Raw genomic sequence first — 16635 nt, 5'->3', positions numbered from 1 at the left:
GGAGTTGTAGTTTTCGTTTGGGGCAGCTGCTGAGCCACAGGCTGTATCAGGGCATGCTGGGAGTTGTAGTTAGTAACTAACTACACAGGCTGTATCAGGGCATGCTGGGAGTTGTAGTTAGTAACTAACTGCAACTCCCGAATTTAATTAAAAAGAGTGATCAAAAAGTCCCATAAAAAAAAATGTCCCATTAAAATAAAAACGTTAAAAACTGTTAAAAACGACAGATCAGGGCGCAAAAAAATAAAAAATTGCCTCACACAGGCCGTTATAAGGAGAAATAAAAAAGTTATAGGAGTCAGAATAGGACAAAATTCCCCCCCCTTCCCCCCGCTTATGTGTATCCTGTGATGTCACGCATATATAATTAATTATGCAAATTAACATGGCCGTTATTTTTTGGCAAAAAAGGTGGCGCCCCTACCCTGTGTCCACTTTGGGGCCAGTTTTTGCCCCCCCGAGCCCGGCTGGATTCATCCATATGATCAGTATTCCAGGCAGGGTTGCTGTGTCTGTATAGTGAGGAATCAGCCGACCATGCTCACTTAACCCTATAAAAGCATCCCTCGCATATTAATGTGGCAGAACATAGAAGCGGCTCTTCTGGAGACTTTCATGAAAGTTTCGATCACTTCAGTTCAAGGTTCCATTTCCTACGTCTATTAGGAATTGAGTGGCCCAAGGTGAGTTAACCCTTTGAAAACAATGGTTCTTCTGACCATATGATGCCGATTTTAGGCGCAGCATTAAATCAGCGCACAAACCCTCTTAGCACAGACCCCGTCCTGCCTGTGCTGTGATGCCATTTGGATTCCATTGGAATCTGTGCAGTAGAAGTTTGGGAGATGTCGTCCCCAGATCCATGCCCCCTGTGTGCCCAGTCAAACTTCGGCCCTCCTATACTATTGGCGTTCTGAATAAATTGAGGTGAAAAAAAAGGAAGGGGAAAAGAGTTTTATCTATAACGCCGTGCGCCAAACATGTCCCGGAACGTCTTTTTATATTATTTGAGAAAGGTGTCACATTCAGCTATTTATCCTGCATTGACTTTCTACTTTTTCTCCGTCAAAGTAATTTATCACATTTTCCTCCCTGTTTTTGGCATAATAATAGGTATCTGAATAAGTATCAACAAAGTATCTAAATAATATTGATAAAAGTATGTGAATAAGAATCAACAAACAAAGTATCTAAATATCAACAATGTATCTTAATAAGAGTCATCAACAAAGTATCAATAAGAATCTACCAAGTATCTGAATAAGTGTTAACAATGTATCGGAATAAGTATCAACAATATATCTGAATAAGCGTCAACAAAGTATTTGATTATGTTTCAACAATGTATCTTAATAAGTATCAACAAAGTATCAATAAGAATAAACAAAGTATCTGAATAAGTATCATTAATGTATCGGAATAAGTGTCAACAAAGCAGCAGTTAAAATCAACAAAGAAAAGTATTTGATTACGTTTCAACAATGTATCTTAATAAGTATCAACAAAGTATCTGAATGAGCAACAATGTATCAACAATGTAATAAGTTTCAACAAAGTATCAATAAGAATCAACAAAGTATCTGAATAAGTATAAACAATGTATTATTAAAATCCCCAAAGTATCTGAATAAAGTACTGTGGTATGCCTTGGGGGGTGTATGGTAGTTGGGGTATTGTTTCAGTAGATGAGGGGTTAATGTTAACCCTATAGTTCGTGACGCCAGTCTGAGGGCTAGTATGCTGAGGTAATTTTCCGGCCTATCGCCGCCCTTCCCAGTAACGATAGGTGCATATACAAAATGACTGAAGGTCCACAAGGTACTTGAACTTGAACAAACTTTACTGAATGTCTTGCGGTACATCCAATGCACAATAACAGTCTCAGGAATACAGTCTCTATATAGTGCAACGACTGACAGTTGTTGCGGACCTTGACTTTTAGATACAGTCTCTGAATTTAGGGTAATTTTGCAGATCCGTCCGGATTTAGGGGATAGATAAGGTCCGGTGATCTTGCAGAGTGTTTAGGGATTGATACGCTCTCAATTTAGAATTGATCAGCCGTTGCCGCAAGGCTCGGGCCTAACTCACTGCGGGAGATAGCTGTATAGGTCCTTCCTCGTCAGGAGCGCAGGAGTAAAGAGAAGAGAGCAATGGCCGCCGCTCCCTTATATGGGCAGGGGCAGGGCCATTTTGGATTGGTCCCAGTAACTGTCACTCACCGTTACAAGGAGTGATGGGTAGCATACGTCACAGGGACCTCCAAAGGTCCTAAAGCAGAAACCATAGAGTTTTCCTGATCACGTGACCCGCAGGTCCTGCTACGCTGTATACAGGTAATTAACTATTTATAGACATTGACATCATCTTATCTACATGCATCCTAAATAAACCATTAGCTCAATAACTATCTAGATGAGAGGTGACCAGGGGTGAACTAGACAATGGGGACCCCAACGTCCTAGGGACTCTGGCTAAGGGGACCCACATAGGCAGGTACCGGATAGGATACAGTACCGGGACACCACAGTATCAACAAAGTATCTGTATAAGCATCAACAAAGTATCATTAAAATCTACAAAGTATCTGTATATGTATAAATGAAGTAGCTGAATAAGTGTCAACAAAGTATCAGAATAAGCGTTAACAAAGTAGCAGTTAAAATCAACAAAGAAAATATTTGATTACATTTCAACAATGTATCTTACTAAGTATCAACAAAGTATCAATAAGAATCAACAAAGTATCTGAATTAGCATCAACAATGTATCTAAATAAGCATCAACAATGTATCATTAAAATCCACAAAGTATCTGAATAAGTGTCAACAATGTATCATTAAAATCTACAAAGTATCTGTATATGTATAAATGAAGTAGCTGAATAAGCGTCAACAAAGTATCAGAATAAGCGTTAACAAAGTAGCAGTTAAAATCAACAAAGAAAAATATTTGATTACATTTCAACAATGTATCTTACTAAGTATCAACAAAGTATCAATAAGAATAAACAAAGTATCAATAAGAATAAACAAAGTATCTGAATAAGCATCAACAATGTATCTAAATAAGCATCAACAATGTATCATTAAAATCCACAAAGTATCTGAATATGTATAAATGAAGTATAGGAACAGAAATAAACAAAGTATCTGTATAAGAAACAGCGAATAAGAATGTGTCCAGCACTGACAGTGGGTGTGAGTATTTGGGGAGGATAGCAGGGCGGTTCTTCCTCCCTCCCAGACTGAGAGGTTCCCCTCCTGCTTCTCCTCTCCAGGCTCAGTGACCATGGCGTCCCCTGCCAGGGCGCACAGGAGTGGGCTGCTGGAGCTGAGGACTCCTGGGGAGCGCTGGCTCCGGATACTACTTCTTCTTGGGGAGGAGACGCTGAGCTTTACTCCAGAGCCAGAGCCAGGGGCCCCAGAAGAGAGAGCAGTGAATGGGGGCGACTCCACCGGGGGGGTCCCTGAGTCCATAATCAACCTGCGCAGGACGGTGAGGGTGGTCAAGCATGACGCGGGGGGATTGGGCGTCAGTATCAAGGGTAAGTCTTTATCTAAACCAGGGGGCTCCAAACTGGGGACCTCTGGGGGTTGCAAAACTACAACTTCCAGCATGCCCGGACAGCCGTTGGCTGTCCGGGCATGCTGGAAGTTGTAGTTTTGCAACACTAGGCGGTTCACGGCTTGGAAATCTAAATATTGTACGAAGCGAGATATATATATATATATATATATATATATATATATATATATACGAAACAATATACGGTAGAGAACAACAATCTGGCGAATCCGAAATCTGCCCCCCCCCCCCCCCAGCTCTAGTAACATGTGGGCATTGCATGACAGCCGGCGTTCCAAGACTTTTATTAGACTTCACTGTAGAGCCGAGGCATTTTATGGCAGCGAGCTGACGTGTGAGCGCGAATAGAACTAAAAACCGGCGCGGACGGGGCGGTGGAATAAATTTATAATAAATGTAATGGATTCCAACCTGAATATCTGATCACAAATCGATTCTATTATCGGAAATCGCAGCCGGGTCCAGGCTCCGGTTCTTCCTATAGTCTTAAGGGGTCATTTATAATTTTGCGCAATTTGACAGTGAAACCAGCGCATAGTATACACGTAGTAAATGCCATGTGCGCACATCACCCAGTCTAAATGTTTACAGGCACCCAAACCTTAGTACGTGTCGTGAAGACGCTGCGGCCGAACGTTGCAATCTTGCCGTTTTTTTTCCCCTTCTGTGTATATTATTATCGACCCAACCTGTATGACAGATTAGCAGTGTTTTCCCAACCAGGGTGCCTCCAGCTGTTGCACGATTACAACTTCCATCCAGCTCGGATAGCCGAAGGCCTGTCTGCCTCCGCCAGAGGATCCACACTGTCCCTGAAAGGTAAATCAAGGCTTCCCACTCATCTCAGCAGCCCTTGGCGGTCCAGGGTGCCTCCAGCTGTTGCAAAACTACAACTTTCAGCATGCCTGGACAGCCAAAGGCTCTTGTTTTGCAACAGCTGAAGGTCCACAGTTTGGAGACTGCTTAAAGGGGCACCCTGGAGGGCAAAAAAAAAAGTTTTCAAATCAACTGGAGACAGAAACTTATACAGATTTGTAAATTGCTTCTATATAAAAATCTTAACCCTTCCAGTACTTATCAGCTGCTGTATGCTCCACGGGAAGTTGTGTAGTTCTTTCCAGTCTGACCACAGTGTTCTCTGCTGACATCTCTGTCCATGTCAGGAACTGTTCAGAGCAGGAACAAATCCCAATAGAAAACCTCTCCTGCTCTGGACAGTTCCTGAAATGGACAAAGGTGGTAGCAGAGAGACTGGGAAAAAAAACTACACAACTTCCTGTGGAGTGTACAACAGCTGATAACTACTGGAAGGATTAATTTCACAAATATGTATAACTTCCTTACACCAGTTGATTGAAAAACATTTTTTATTCCTCCGGAGTTCCCCTTTAAGCAGTCTCTTATATGTGGACCTTCAGCTGTTGCTAAACTACAACTCCTAGTATGCCTCAACAGCCAAAGACCTGTCTTCCTCCTCCAGAGGATCCTCACTGTCCCTAAAAGGTAAATCAAGACTTCTCTTTTATCTCATCCCTAAGTGCTATGGTATTCAAACAGTGGCCCTCCTGCTGTTGCAAAACTACAACTCCCAGCATGCCCGGACAGCCAAAGCTGTCCGGGCATGCTGGAAGTTGTAGTTTTGCAACAGCTGGAGACACCCTCGTTGGAAAACACAGCTGATAACTGGAGATCCACAAATAGAAGACCACAGTATGGGGGGGGGGGGGGTGGGGGGGGTTGTTGTTGCACCACCTGTTAACCCTTTGATATCCACCAATGTCTACATGACACCAATGGTGGGTGAAGTTCGCTCTTTGTTCTCGTCCCCTCGCCATATTGGATTGTCTAATCGTAAGGAAACCAAAGTGACTTGTAGTTGCCGTCAGTATCAGTACCAGGCTGAAGTATTGCGCGGCGTGCGCCCGGCTGTGGGAGCGCGCTGTTCTCCTGGGGCATCTCCTATAAATAAATGAAGACACTAAGTAGAACATTAAGAGCGCATTCCTGCACCGTGCGAAGCGTCCAGGCACCAGGCTCCGGGGGGAGAAGGGGCCGCGCTTCATGGGAAATCTCAGGCCGGGATTGGAGCGCGGAGGGGACATCTTTATTTCGATAAATAACCGCGACCATTACACGTTTGTCTGGACACCTCCCAAGGTGACGGTGACACAATGACAAGTAGGGACCAGTCCTAGAGCTGCCCGGGGCTGGGGCAACAATTTTTGCCACCCTATGTGAAAGCGAATATTGCCGCCCCCATTGACCCCGTCCATTGTAACACACTGTAACAAACCTCCTCCTCATGTAATCTCCTTACTACTGGGGTGACACACTGTACCAAACCACCTCCTCATGTAATCTCCTTACTACTGGGGTGACACACTGTAACAAACCTCCTCCTCATGTAATCTCCTTACTACTGGGGTGACACACTGTACCAAACCACCTCCTCATGTAATCTCCTTACTACTGGGGTGACACACTGTAACAAACCTCCTCCTCATGTAATCTCCTTACTACTGGGGTGACACACTGTAACAAACCTCCTCCTCATGTAATCTCCTTACTACTGGGGTGACACACTGTAACAAACCTCCTCCTCATGTAATCTCCTTACTACTGGGGTGACACACTGTAACAAACCTCCTCCTCATGTAATCTCCTTACTACTGGGGTGACACACTGTAACAAACCTCCTCCTCATGTAATCTCCTTACTACTGGGGTGACACACTGTAACAAACCTCCTCCTCATGTAATCTCCTTACTACTGGGGTGACACACTGTAACAAACCTCCTCCTCATGTAATCTCCTTACTACTGGGGTGACACACTGTAACAAACCTCCTCCTCATGTAATCTCCTTACTACTGGGGTGACACACTGTAACAAACCTCCTCCTCATGTAATCTCCTTACTACTGGGGTGACACACTGTAGCAAACCTCCTCCTTATGTAATCTCCTTACTACTGGGGTGACACACTGTAACAAACCTCCTCCTCGTGTAATCTCCTTACTACTGGGGTGACACACTGTAACAAACCTCCTCCTCATGTAATCTCCTTACTACTGGGGTGACACACTGTAACAAACCTCCTCATGTAATCTCCTTACTACTGGGGTGACACACTGTAACAAACCTCCTCCTCATGTAATCTTCTTACTACTGGGGTGACACACTGTAACAAACCTCCTCCTCGTGTAATCTCCTTACTACTGGGGTGACACACTGTAACAAACCTCCTCCTTATGTAATCTCCTTACTACTGGGGTGACACACTGTAACAAACCTCCTCCTCATGTAATCTCCTTACTACTGGGGTGACACACTGTAACAAACCTCCTCCTCGTGTAATCTCCTTACTACTGGGGTGACACACTGTAACAAACCTCCTCCTCATGTAATCTCCTTACTAATGGGGTGACACACTGTAACAAACCTCCTCCTCATGTAATCTCCTTACTACTGGGGTGACACACTGTAACAAACCTCCTCCTCATGTAATCTCCTTACTACTGGGGTGACACACTGTAACAAACCTCCTCCTCATGTAATCTCCTTATTACTGGGGTGACACACTGTAACAAACCTCCTCCTCATGTAATCTCCTTACTACTGGGGTGACACACTGTAACAAACCTCCTCCTCATGTAATCTCCTTACTACTGGGGTGACACACTGTAACAAACCCCTTCCTCATGTAATCTCCTTACTACTGGGGTGACACACTGTAACAAACCTCCTGCTCATGTAATCTCCTTACTAATGGAGTGACACACTGTAACAAACCTCCTCCTCATGTAATCTCGGTACTACTGAAGTGACACACTGTAACAAACCTCCTCCACATCTAATCTTCTTATTACTGGGGTGACACACTGTAACAAACCTCCTCCTCATGTAATCTCCTTACTACTGGGGTGACACACTGTAACAAACCTCCTCATGTAATCTCCTTACTAATGGAGTGACACACTGTAACAAACCTCCTCCTCATGTAATCTCGGTACTACTGAAGTGACACACTGTAACAAACCTCCTCCACATCTAATCTTCTTATTACTGGGGTGACACACTGTAACAAACCTCCTCCTCATGTAATCTCCTTACTACTGGGGTGACACACTGTAACAAACCTCCTCATGTAATCTCCTAACTACTGGGGTGACACACTGTATCAAACCTCCTCCTCATGTAATCTCACGACTGGGGTGACACACTGTAACAAACCCCCTCCTCATGTAATCACCTTACTACTGGGGTAACACACTGTAACAAACCCCCTCCTCATGTAATCACCTTACTACTGGGGTGACACACTGTAACAAACCTCCTCCTCATGTAATCTCCTTATTACTGGGGTGACACACTGTAACAAACCTCCCCCTCATGTAATCTCCTTACTACTGGGGTGACACACTGTAACAAACCTCCTCCTCCTCATGTAATCTCCTTACTACTGGGGTGACACACTGTAACAAACCTCCTCCTCATGTAATCTCCTTACTAATGGGGTGACACACTGTAACAAACCTCCTCCTCATGTAATCTCGGTACTACTGAAGTGACACACTGTAACAAACCTCCTCCACATCTAATCTTCTTATTACTGGGGTGACACACTGTAACAAACCTCCTCCTCATGTAATCTCCTTACTACTGGGGTGACACACTGTAACAAACCTCCTCATGTAATCTCCTAACTACTGGGGTGACACACTGTATCAAACCTCCTCCTCATGTAATCTCACGACTGGGGTGACACACTGTAACAAACCCCCTCCTCATGTAATCACCTTATTACTGGGGTAACACACTGTAACAAACCTCCTCCTCATGTAATCACCTTACTACTGGGGTGACACACTGTAACAAACCTCCTCCACATGTAATCTCCTTACTACTGGGGTGACACACTGTAACAAACCTCCTCCTCATGTAATCTCCGTACTACTGGGGTGACACACTGTAACAAACCCCCTCCTCATGTAATCTCCTTACTACTAGGGTGACACACTGTAACAAACCCTCTCCTCATGTAATCTCCTTACTACTGGGGTGACACACTGTAACAAACCTCCTCCTCATGTAATCACCTTACTACTGGGGTGACACACTGTAACAAACCCACTCCTCATGTAATCTCCTTACTACTGGGGTGACACACTGTAACAAACCTCCTCCTTATGTAATCTCCTAACTACTGGGGTGACACACTGTAACAAACCTCCTCATGTAATCACTTACTACTGGGGTGAAACACTGTAACAAACCTCCTCATGTAAACTCCTTACTACTGGGGTGACACACTGTAACAAACCTCCTCCTCATGTAATCTTCTTACTACTGGGGTGACACACTGTAACAAACCTCCTCCTCATGTAATCTCCGTACTACTGGGGTGACACACTGTAACAAACCTCCTCCACATCTAATCTTCTTATTACTGGGGTGACACACTGTAACAAACCTCCTCCTCATGTAATCTCCTTACTACTGGGGTGACACACTGTAACAAACCTCCTCCTTATGTAATCTCCTAACTACTGGGGTGGCACACTGTAACAAACCTCCTCCTTATGTAATCTCCTAACTACTGGGGTGACACACTGTATCAAACCTCCTCCTCATGTAATCTCCTTACTACTGGGGTGACACACTGTAACAAACCTCTTCCACATCTAATCTTCTTATTACTGGGGTGACACACTGTAACAAACCTCCTCCTCATGTAATCACCTTACTACTGGGGTAACACACTGTAACAAACCCCTTCCTCATGTAATCACCTTACTACTGGGGTGACACACTGTAACAAACCTCCTCCTTATGTAATCTCCTTACTACTGGGGTGACACACTGTAACAAACCTCCTCCTCATGTAATCTCCGTACTACTGGGGTGACACACTGTAACAAACCCCCTCCTCATGCAATCTCCTTACTACTGGGGTGACACACTGTAAGAAACCCTCTCCTCATGTAATCTCCTTACTACTGGGGTGACACACTGTAACAAACCTCCTCCTCATGTAATCTCCTTACTACTGGGGTGACACACTGTAACAAACCTCCTCCTCATGTAATCTCCTTACTACTGGGGTGACACACTGTAACAAACCTCCTCCTTATGTAATCTCCTAACTACTGGGGTGACACACTGTAACAAACCTCCTCCTCATTTAATATCACTACTGGGGTGACACACTGTAACAAACATCCTCCTCATGTAATCTCCTCACTACTGGGTGACACACTGTAACAAACCTCCTCCTCATGTAATCTCCTTACTACTGGGGTGAAACACTGTAACAAACCTCCTCCTCATGTAATCTCCTTACTACTGGGGTGACACACTGTAACAAACCTCCTCCTCATGTAATCTCCTTACTACTGGGGTGACACAGTGTTACAAACCTCCTCCTCGTGTAATCTCCTTATTACTGGGGTGACACATTGTAACAAACCTCCTCCTCATGTAATCTCCTTACTACTGGGGTGACGGGATGTGGCGTTCAGTCTGTCCGGTTGTATTGGGATTTTGGATTATCCTGGGAGGTGGTTGATCTCATGTTCCGCAGCTTTCCCTCCTCTCCCTCATCCTCCTCTTTTCCCTCCTCTCCCTCCTCCTCCTCTTCCTCTTCCTCCTCCTCTCCCTATTCCTCCTCCTCTCCCTCTTCCTCCTCCTCTCCCTCTTCCTCCTCCTCTCCCTCCTCCTCCCTCCTCCTCCCTCCTCCTCCTTTCCCTCCTCCTCTCCCTCCTCCTCCTCTCCCTCCTCCTCCTTTCCCTTCTCTCCCTCCTCCTCTCCCTCCTCCTCCTTTACCTCCTCCTCCTTTCCCTCCTCTTCCTCTCCCTCTTTCTCTCCCTCTTCCTCCTTTCCCTCTTCCTCCTCTCCCTCATCCTCCTCTCCCTCTTCCTCCTCTTCCTCCTCTCCCTCCTCCTCTCCTTTCTCCTCCTCCTCTCCCCCCCTCCTCTCCCTCCTCCTCCTCTCCCTCTCCCTCCTCTCCCTCTTCCTCTCCCTCTTCCTCTCCTTCCTCCTCCTCTCCCTCCTCCTCACCCTCCTCTCCCCCCTCCTCTCCCCCCTCCTCTCCCTCCTCCTCTTCCTCCTCCTCCTCTCCCTCCTCCTCTCCCTCCTCCTCTTCCTCCTCCTCCTCTCCCTCCTCCTCCCCCATTACTTGGCACGCGGTATCCTTGCGCCCCCCCCTGTGACAGTGTAGTAAGAGGCGGCATAACGTTCTGTATACTCTAGTGAACTCTTTTTTGGCAGTGTAGGGGTTATCGTACTGATCACTGGTAACATTATACCGCGGCGTAACCGCTTCTACATTCACAGAAAACCAATAAATGATGTTTAAATATCAAAAAGTTGTGCAAGAAACTAAAGTGCAGTGCGGTGTATCCAGCTGCTGCCGTCCTTTAAATGCACCAGACTGGAATTAGCAGGTGGGCACCGCGGGGAGTGCACAGTGTCAGGGTGGTCGCACAGCCTTTGGCAGTCCAGGCATGCTGGGAGTTGTAGTTTTGCATCACCTGGAGGCCCCCTGGTTGGGAAACAGCGGTATAGATAATGGGCACAGCGCGTTTCTTACGTGTAGTCAGTTGTGTCGTTTACACATTACAATGTATAGTGCAGCATAGACTATTATTAAAGGGAACCGTCACATCACTGGGTCCTGCAGATGCTTTACATTACTTTTATGTGTCTCACTTCTGTATTTGGCTCACAAATCCCTCGGCTCTGCTGCTCACTCATTCTGACATCCACTGCTCAGGAAAGGGTGTGTCCAGGGCAAGCACTGAGCCCGCCCTCACTTACCATGCAGCCACTTCCTCCCTGTGTCTGCTGTGTCGGGTCTCTTCATTCAATCACTGCAGGCTGCTCTGTAACCCCTTCCTCTCTGGTCTCCTAATCCAATCACTGCAGGCTGCTCTGTAACCCCTTCCTCTCTGGTCTCCTCATCCAATTATTGCAGGCTGCTCTGTAACCCCTTCCTCTCTGGGTCTCCTCATCCAATCACTGCAGGCTGCTCTGTAACCCCTTCCTCTCTGGTCTCCTCATCCAATCACTGCAGGCTGCTCTGTAACCCCTTCCTCTCTGGTCTCCTCATCCAATCACTGCAAGCTGCTCTGTAACCCCTTCCTCTCTGGTCTCCTCATCCAATCACTGCAGGCTGCTCTGTAACCCCTCCCTCTTTGGTTCTCCTCACCCAATCACTGCAGGCTGCTCTGTAACCCCTTCCTCTCTGGGTCTCCTCATCCAATCACTGCAGGCTGCTCTGTAACCCCTTCCTCTCTGGGTCTCCTCATCCAATCACTGCAGTCTGCTCTGTAACCCCTTCCTCTCTGGGTCTCTTCATCCAATCACTGCATGCTGCTCTGTAACCCCTTCCTCTCTGGTCTCTTCATCCAATCACTGCAGGCTGCTCTGTAACCCCTTCCTCTCTGGTCTCCTCATCCAATCACTGCAGGCTGCTCTGTAACCCCTTCCTCTCTGGTCTCTTCATCCAATCACTGCAGGCTGCTCTGTAACCCCTTCCTCTCTGGTCTCCTCATCCAATTATTGCAGGCTGCTCTGTAACCCCTTCCTCTCTGGGTCTCCTCATCCAATCACTGCAGGCTGCTCTGTAACCCCTTCCTCTCTGGTCTCCTCATCCAATCACTGCAGGCTGCTCTGTAACCCCTTCCTCTCTGGTCTCCTCATCCAATCACTGCAGGCTGCTCTGTAACCCCTTCCTCTCTGGGTCTCCTCATCCAATCACTGCAGGCTGCTCTGTAACCCCTTCCTCTCTGGGTCTCCTCATCCAATCACTGCAGTCTGCTCTGTAACCCCTTCCTCTCTGGGTCTCTTCATCCAATCACTGCATGCTGCTCTGTAACCCCTTCCTCTCTGGTCTCTTCATCCAATCACTGCAGGCTGCTCTGTAACCCCTTCCTCTCTGGTCTCCTCATCCAATCACTGCAGTCTGCTCTGTAACCCCTTCCTCTCTGGGTCTCTTCATCCAATCACTGCATGCTGCTCTGTAACCCCTTCCTCTCTGGTCTCCTCATCCAATCACTGCATGCTGCTCTGTAACCCCTTCCTCTCTGGTCTCCTCATCCAATCACTGCAGGCTGCTCTGTAACCCCTTCCTCTCTGGTCTCTTCATCCAATCACTGCAGGCTGCTCTGTAACCCCTTCCTCTTTGGGTCTCCTCTTCCAATCACTGCAGGCTGCTCTGTAACCCCTTCCTCTCTGGTCTCTTCATCCAATCACTGCAGGCTGCTCTGTAACCCCTTCCTCTTTGGGTCTCCTCATCCAATCACTGCAGGCTGCTCTGTAACCCCTCCCTCTTTGGGTCTCCTCATCCAATCACTGCAGGCTGCTCTGTAACTGCAACTGGTCATCTCATCAGGCTGTAGATGCTGAAGTTCACCAAGGTGAACTGATTAGACTCATTAGGAGGTTGGAGTCAGTTCGCATTATGTTCAGTTTTCATGCTTTTTCTTACTTTTTATAGAAATATTGCCATAAAGGGGAAATTATTTTTACCTATAATAATAATTGAGCTGTTTTATGAAAATTTTAAGTCTTTGGGCTGTGTTCACATGGTGTATTTTTTTTTAATGAATTGCAGCTGTTCTTAGTATAACTACTATATGTTACACCGAGCGCTCCGGGTCCCCGCTCCTCCCCGGAGCGCTCGCTTCACTCTCGCTACTGCAGCGCTCCGGTCAGATCCTCTGACCCGGTGCGCTGCGATACCGTCTCCAGCCGGGATGCGATTCGCGATGCGGGTGGCGCCCGCTCGCGATGCGCACCCCGGCTTCCGTACCTGACTCGCTCTCCGTCTGTCCTGTCCTAGGGCGCGCGCGTCGGGTCTCTGCGATTTAAAGGGCCACTGCGCCGCTGATTGGCGCAGTGGTTCTAATTAGTGTGTTCACCTGTGCACTCCCTATGTATACCTCACTTCCCCTGCACTCCCTCGCCGGATCTTGTTGCCATTGTGCCAGTGAAAGCGTTTCCTTGTGTGTTCCTTGCCTGTGTTTCCAGACCTTCTGCCGTTGCCCCTGACTACGATCCTTGCTGCCTGCCCCGACCTTCTGCTACGTCCGACCTTGCTTCTGTCTACTCCCTTGTACCGCGCCTATCTTCAGCAGTCAGAGAGGTTGAGCCGTTGCTAGTGGATACGACCTGGTCACTACCGCCGCAGCAAGACCATCCCGCTTTGCGGCGGGCTCTGGTGAATACCAGTAGTGACTTAGAACCGGTCCACCAGCACGGTCCACGCCAATCCCTCTCTGGCACAGAGGATCCACTACCTGCCAGCCGGCATCGTGACAGTAGATCCGGCCATGGATCCCGCTGAAGTTCCTCTGCCAGTTGTCGCCGACCTCACCACGGTGGTCGCCCAGCAGTCACAACAGATAGCGCAACAAGGCCACCAGCTGTCTCAACTCACCGTGATGCTACAGCAGCTACTACCACAGCTTCAGCAATCATCTCCTCCGCCAGCTCCTGCACCTCCTCCGCAGCGAGTGGCCGCCTCAGGCCTACGACTATCCTTGCCGGATAAATTTGATGGGGACTCTAAGTTTTGCCGTGGCTTTCTTTCGCAATGTTCCCTGCACTTGGAGATGATGTCGGACCAGTTTCCTACTGAAAGGTCTAAAGTGGCTTTCGTAGTCAGCCTTCTGTCTGGGAAAGCTCTGTCATGGGCCACACCGCTCTGGGACCGCAATGACCCCGTCACTGCCTCTGTACAATCCTTCTTCTCGGAAATTTGAAGTGTCTTTGAGGAACCTGCCCGAGCCTCTTCTGCTGAGACTGCCCTGCTGAACCTGGTCCAGGGTAATTCTTCCGTTGGCGAGTACGCCATACAATTCCGTACTCTTGCTTCAGAACTATCCTGGAATAATGAGGCCCTCTGCGCGACCTTTAAAAAAGGCCTATCCAGCAACATTAAAGATGTTCTGGCCGCACGAGAAATCCCTGCTAACCTACATGAACTCATCCATCTAGCCACTCGCATTGACATGCGTTTTTCCGAAAGGCGTCAGGAGCTCCGCCAGGATATGGACTTTGTTCACACGAGGCATTTTTTCTCCCCGGCTCCTCTCTCCTCTGGTCCTCTGCAATCCGTTCCTGTGTCTCCCGCCGTGGAGGCTATGCAGGTCGACCGGTCTCGCCTGACACCTCAAGAGAGGACACGACGCCGCATGGAGAATCTCTGCCTGTACTGTGCCGGTACCGAACACTTCCTGAAGGATTGTCCTATCCGTCCTCCCCGCCTGGAAAGACGTACGCTGACCCCGCACAAAAGTGAGACAGTCCTTGATGTCAACTCTGCTTCTCCACGTCTTACTGTGCCGGTGCGGATATCTGCCTCTACCTTCTCCTTCTCTACTATGGCCTTCTTGGATTCCGGATCTGCAGGGAATTTTATTTTGGCCTCTCTCATCAACAGGTTCAACATCCCGGTGACCAGTCTCGCCAGACCCCTCTACATCAATTGTGTTAACAATGAAAGATTGGACTGTACCATACGTTTCCGCACGGAGCCCCTCCTAATGTGCATCGGACCTCATCATGAGAAAATTGAGTTTTTGGTCCTCCCCAATTGCACTTCCGAAATTCTCCTTGGACTTCCCTGGCTTCAACACCACTCCCCAACCCTGGATTGGTCCACTGGGGAGATCAAGAGTTGGGGTTCCTCTTGTTCCAAGGACTGCCTTAAACCGGTTCCCAGTACTCCTTGCCGTGACCCTGTGGTTCCCCCTGTAACCGGTCTCCCTAAGGCCTATATGGACTTTGCGGATGTTTTTTGCAAAAAACAAGCTGAGACTTTACCTCCTCACAGGCCTTATGACTGTCCTATTGACCTCCTCCCGGGCACTACTCCACCCCGGGGCAGAATTTATCCTCTCTCTGTCCCAGAGACTCTTGCCATGTCTGAATACATCCAGGAAAATTTAAAAAAGGGGTTTATCCGCAAATCCTCCTCTCCTGCCGGAGCCGGATTTTTCTTTGTGTCCAAAAAAGATGGCTCCCTACGTCCTTGCATTGACTACCGCGGACTTAATAAAATCACTGTAAAAAAACGCTACCCCCTACCTCTCATCTCTGAACTCTTTGATCGCCTCCAAGGTGCCCACATCTTTACCAAACTGGACTTAAGAGGTGCATATAATCTCATCCGCATCAGGGAGGGGGACGAATGGAAAACGGCATTTAACACCAGAGATGGACACTTTGAGTATCTGGTCATGCCCTTTGGCCTGTGCAACGCCCCTGCCGTCTTCCAAGACTTTGTTAATGAAATTTTTTGTGATCTCTTATATTCCTGTGTTGTTGTATATCTGGACGATATCCTGATTTTTTCTGCCAACTTAGAAGAACACCGCCAGCATGTCCGCATGGTTCTTCAGAGACTTCGTGACAATCAACTTTATGCCAAAATGGAGAAATGTCTGTTTGAATGTCAATCTCTTCCTTTCCTAGGATACTTGGTTTCTGGCCAGGGACTACAAATGGATCCAGACAAACTCTCTGCCGTCTTAGATTGGCCACGCCCCTCCGGACTCCGTGCTATCCAACGTTTTTTGGGGTTCGCCAATTATTACAGACAATTTATACCACATTTTTCCACCATTGTGGCCCCTATCGTGGCTTTAACCAAAAAGAATGCCAATCCTAAGTCATGGCCTCCTCAAGCGGAAGACGCCTTTAAACAGCTCAAGTCTGTCTTTTCTTCGGCTCCCGTGCTCTCCAGACCTGACCCATCTAAACCCTTCCTATTGGAGGTTGATGCCTCCTCTGTAGGAGCTGGAGCTGTCCTTCTACAAAAAAATTCTTCCGGGCATGCTGTTACTTGTGGTTTTTTTTCTAGGACCTTCTCTCCGGCTGAGAGGAACTACTCCATCGGGGATCGAGAGCTTCTAGCCATTAAATTAGCACTTGAGGAATGGAGGCATCTGTTGGAGGGATCAAGATTTCCAGTTATTATTTACACCGATCACAAGAACCTCTCCTATCTCCAGTCTGCCCAACGGCTGAATCCTCGCCAGGCC

The 16635-nt window shown here is 47.5% G+C and overlaps 1 protein-coding gene across 2 annotated transcripts in view; it reads left to right on the top strand.

Annotated features, from left to right (window-relative positions):
• Window positions 1-595: 595 nt before the first annotated feature.
• SNTA1 (syntrophin alpha 1) overlaps window positions 596-16635 on the top strand; it is a 59400-nt gene continuing 43360 nt past the window's right edge. Inside the window, exon 1 of one of the 2 annotated variants that reach the window (XM_056548221.1) lies at window positions 596-683. Coding sequence is in view for 1 of the 2 variants with exons in the window: in XM_056548220.1 (XP_056404195.1) it covers window positions 3292-3547 (256 nt within the window). In the remaining variant the exon portion in view is untranslated. Of the gene's footprint in view, window positions 684-3269; window positions 3548-16635 lie in introns of those variants that run through there. The other variant, XM_056548220.1, reaches the window with a different exon arrangement.

This window comes from Hyla sarda, chromosome 12 (genome assembly GCF_029499605.1).
Source record: "Hyla sarda isolate aHylSar1 chromosome 12, aHylSar1.hap1, whole genome shotgun sequence".
Classification (NCBI taxonomy): domain Eukaryota; kingdom Metazoa; phylum Chordata; class Amphibia; order Anura; family Hylidae; genus Hyla; species Hyla sarda.
This window is presented reverse-complemented; position numbering and strand designations above follow the sequence as displayed.